This window comes from Anneissia japonica, unplaced genomic scaffold (assembly GCF_011630105.1).
Source record: "Anneissia japonica isolate Jap-2015-1 unplaced genomic scaffold, ASM1163010v1 scaffold287722_len911783_cov160, whole genome shotgun sequence".
NCBI classification, from domain to species: Eukaryota; Metazoa; Echinodermata; class Crinoidea; order Comatulida; family Comatulidae; genus Anneissia; species Anneissia japonica.
In genome coordinates this window covers 93,120-95,567 of record NW_022711579.1, presented here as the reverse complement: position 1 = coordinate 95,567, position 2,448 = coordinate 93,120, and the positions used below count along the sequence as shown (strand labels likewise).

At 33.3% G+C, this 2,448-nt stretch overlaps 1 protein-coding gene across 1 annotated transcript in view; it reads left to right on the top strand.

Moving 5' to 3' along the window:
* Positions 1 to 2,448, top strand: part of LOC117107540 (tenascin-like) — a 67,047-nt gene that overhangs the window by 47,912 nt on the left and 16,687 nt on the right. Inside the window, exons 20-22 of the mRNA XM_033249243.1 lie at positions 134 to 196; positions 713 to 775; positions 1,860 to 1,907. Coding sequence (XP_033105134.1) covers positions 134 to 196; positions 713 to 775; positions 1,860 to 1,907 — 174 coding nt within the window. The remainder of the gene's footprint in view (positions 1 to 133; positions 197 to 712; positions 776 to 1,859; positions 1,908 to 2,448) is intronic.

The following is a 2,448-nucleotide window of genomic DNA, read 5'->3' as shown; positions in this document are numbered from 1 at the left end:
GTTGTGGGAATCGCGAACCCGCAATTTATCGCTGTCTCGGTGAGCGTCATACACTTTAGACTACAGAGGCCCGTAAGATATATTATTAGTTTCTAAGACCTGTGTATACAGTGTTATTATTTATTTTACACAGAATCAACAACGGCCAAAGTGACGACAGTACCACTGATGTCAGGAGCAAAAGGACAGACCATTGGTATGTAGATATGCCTACATTGTTCTATATAATTATCATTAAAATCCTTCCCAGAGACTTAGATATCTAAAAAAAATTATGATATATAATATATACACACACACAACCCCTGCCCCACCCCCTTCCACACACACACACATCAAATAGATAATAAAATAGAATTTTATTTAATTGAAGGTTAGTTAAACTAAGCCTAGTTTAACCTAGTCTTAAGCCTAGGCAGGTTAGCTGCCCCTTTGTAGGCCATGACCCATTACAGTAGTCTTCTGTTACTGTCACAGAGTATGTTTGTCCCCCGGAACCTCACTCTCCGTCACTCTTTTATATCGTACCAAACAGTTTATCAACGAAAGTTATTAATTAGTTGTATGAAAAAAGAGGTCAGTTGTGGGAATCGCGAACCCGCAATCTATCACTTTCTCGGTGAGCGTCATACTCTTTAGACTACAGAGGCCCATAAGATATATTATTAGTTTCTAAGACCTGTGTTACAGTATTATTATTTATTTTACACAGAATCAACAACGGCCAAAGTGACGACAGTACCACTGACGTTAGGAGCTAAAGGACAGACCACTGGTATGTAGATATGCCTACTTTATTCTATATAATTATCATTAAAATCCTTCCCAGAGACTTAGATATCTAAAAAAAATTTTGATATATAATAGGGCCTATATATATCACACAACCCCCTCCCCCACCCCCTTCCACACACACACACACACACACACATTAAATAGATAATAAAATAGAATTTTATTTAATTGAAGGTAAAGCTAAGCTTAGTTTGTCTTATTTGCCAACCTTCTTAAGCCGAGGCAGGTTAGCTGGCCGGTTGTAGGCCATGGCCCATTACAGTAGTATGGTTACTGTTCTTTAGAGAGTGGGTTTGTGTCACAAGTTCTCCCAGAATTCCAAAACAGAGACAGGACCTCGGCAATAAGTTACGACACGGAATTAAACGCGGGTTAAACTCTATTAACCACAACACATCACCTTAACAATAAGTCCATCTAACTTTCGAAATTTATAACCTTAACACTTTGTATCACATAATTAACTAGTTGTGCACATTACCATTAATATACTGAACAACGATCTCCAATTATATAATAATATCCATAATAATTACAATATAATGTTACCATTAACTTGTCATTCATAAACAACTCAGCTCTTCAACGTGGCTAACACGAACTCAGCTCTTCAACGTGGCTAACATGAACACAGCACTTATGACGTGGCTAACAATAGATCATTTTTACAAATTGCGATAATCGATTCTGTCTATCACCATCGGTACTACAAACAATTATTCAGTATTGCATATAAAGAAAATTTTGCTTGCAAGACTATCAATTAGGCCTATCTTTATCACCTTAACAATTTACAATCAACACTTCAAGGCAATGCAATAATAACTGGTTATAACAATAATTACAATAATAATAGTAATAAACAAATAAAAGAATAATAAGAATAATACTCAGCGCTTATAACATAGCTAACACGAACACAGCTCTTATAACGTGGCTAACACCAACGCAGCTGTTCAACGTGGCTAACACGAACACAGCTCTCATAACGTGGCTAACACGAACACAGCTCTTCTAACGTGGCTAACACTGATTAGGCTTACGTTTACATTCATTTGCAACAGTGTCAAGACTTACTACAACAACATCATACGAAGAAAGACAGACAACAGGTAGGTAGATATGATTACTAACAATTTCATTGAATACATCAGTACAACAACACACATGCATGCAAATACACACAACCCAGCCAGCCCTACACATAATAATATAATATAAAACCGTAATATAATAATAATAATAATATTATTAACAATAATAATAATAATAATAATAATAATAATATATAATAATAATAATAATAATAATAATAATATAATATAAAACCGTAATATAATAATAATAATAATAATATTAACAATAATAATAATATTAACAATAATAATAATAATAATAATAATATTATTAATAATTATAATAATAAATATTTATATAGCGCCTAATTTTAACAACCTCGAGTCGCTCAACAACAACATAATAATAAACAAAAAAATAAAAAATAAAAATGAGTAGCGTTGTTCTATAATGGTCTCCACATCCATACTCTACTCCTGATTGTCACGAAAATATAAAGGATCCTTCCATTCAATATCAGAAATGTAACCTCAGAGGTAATAATATAGGGCATTTTGTATTACCTTTAATTGTTTC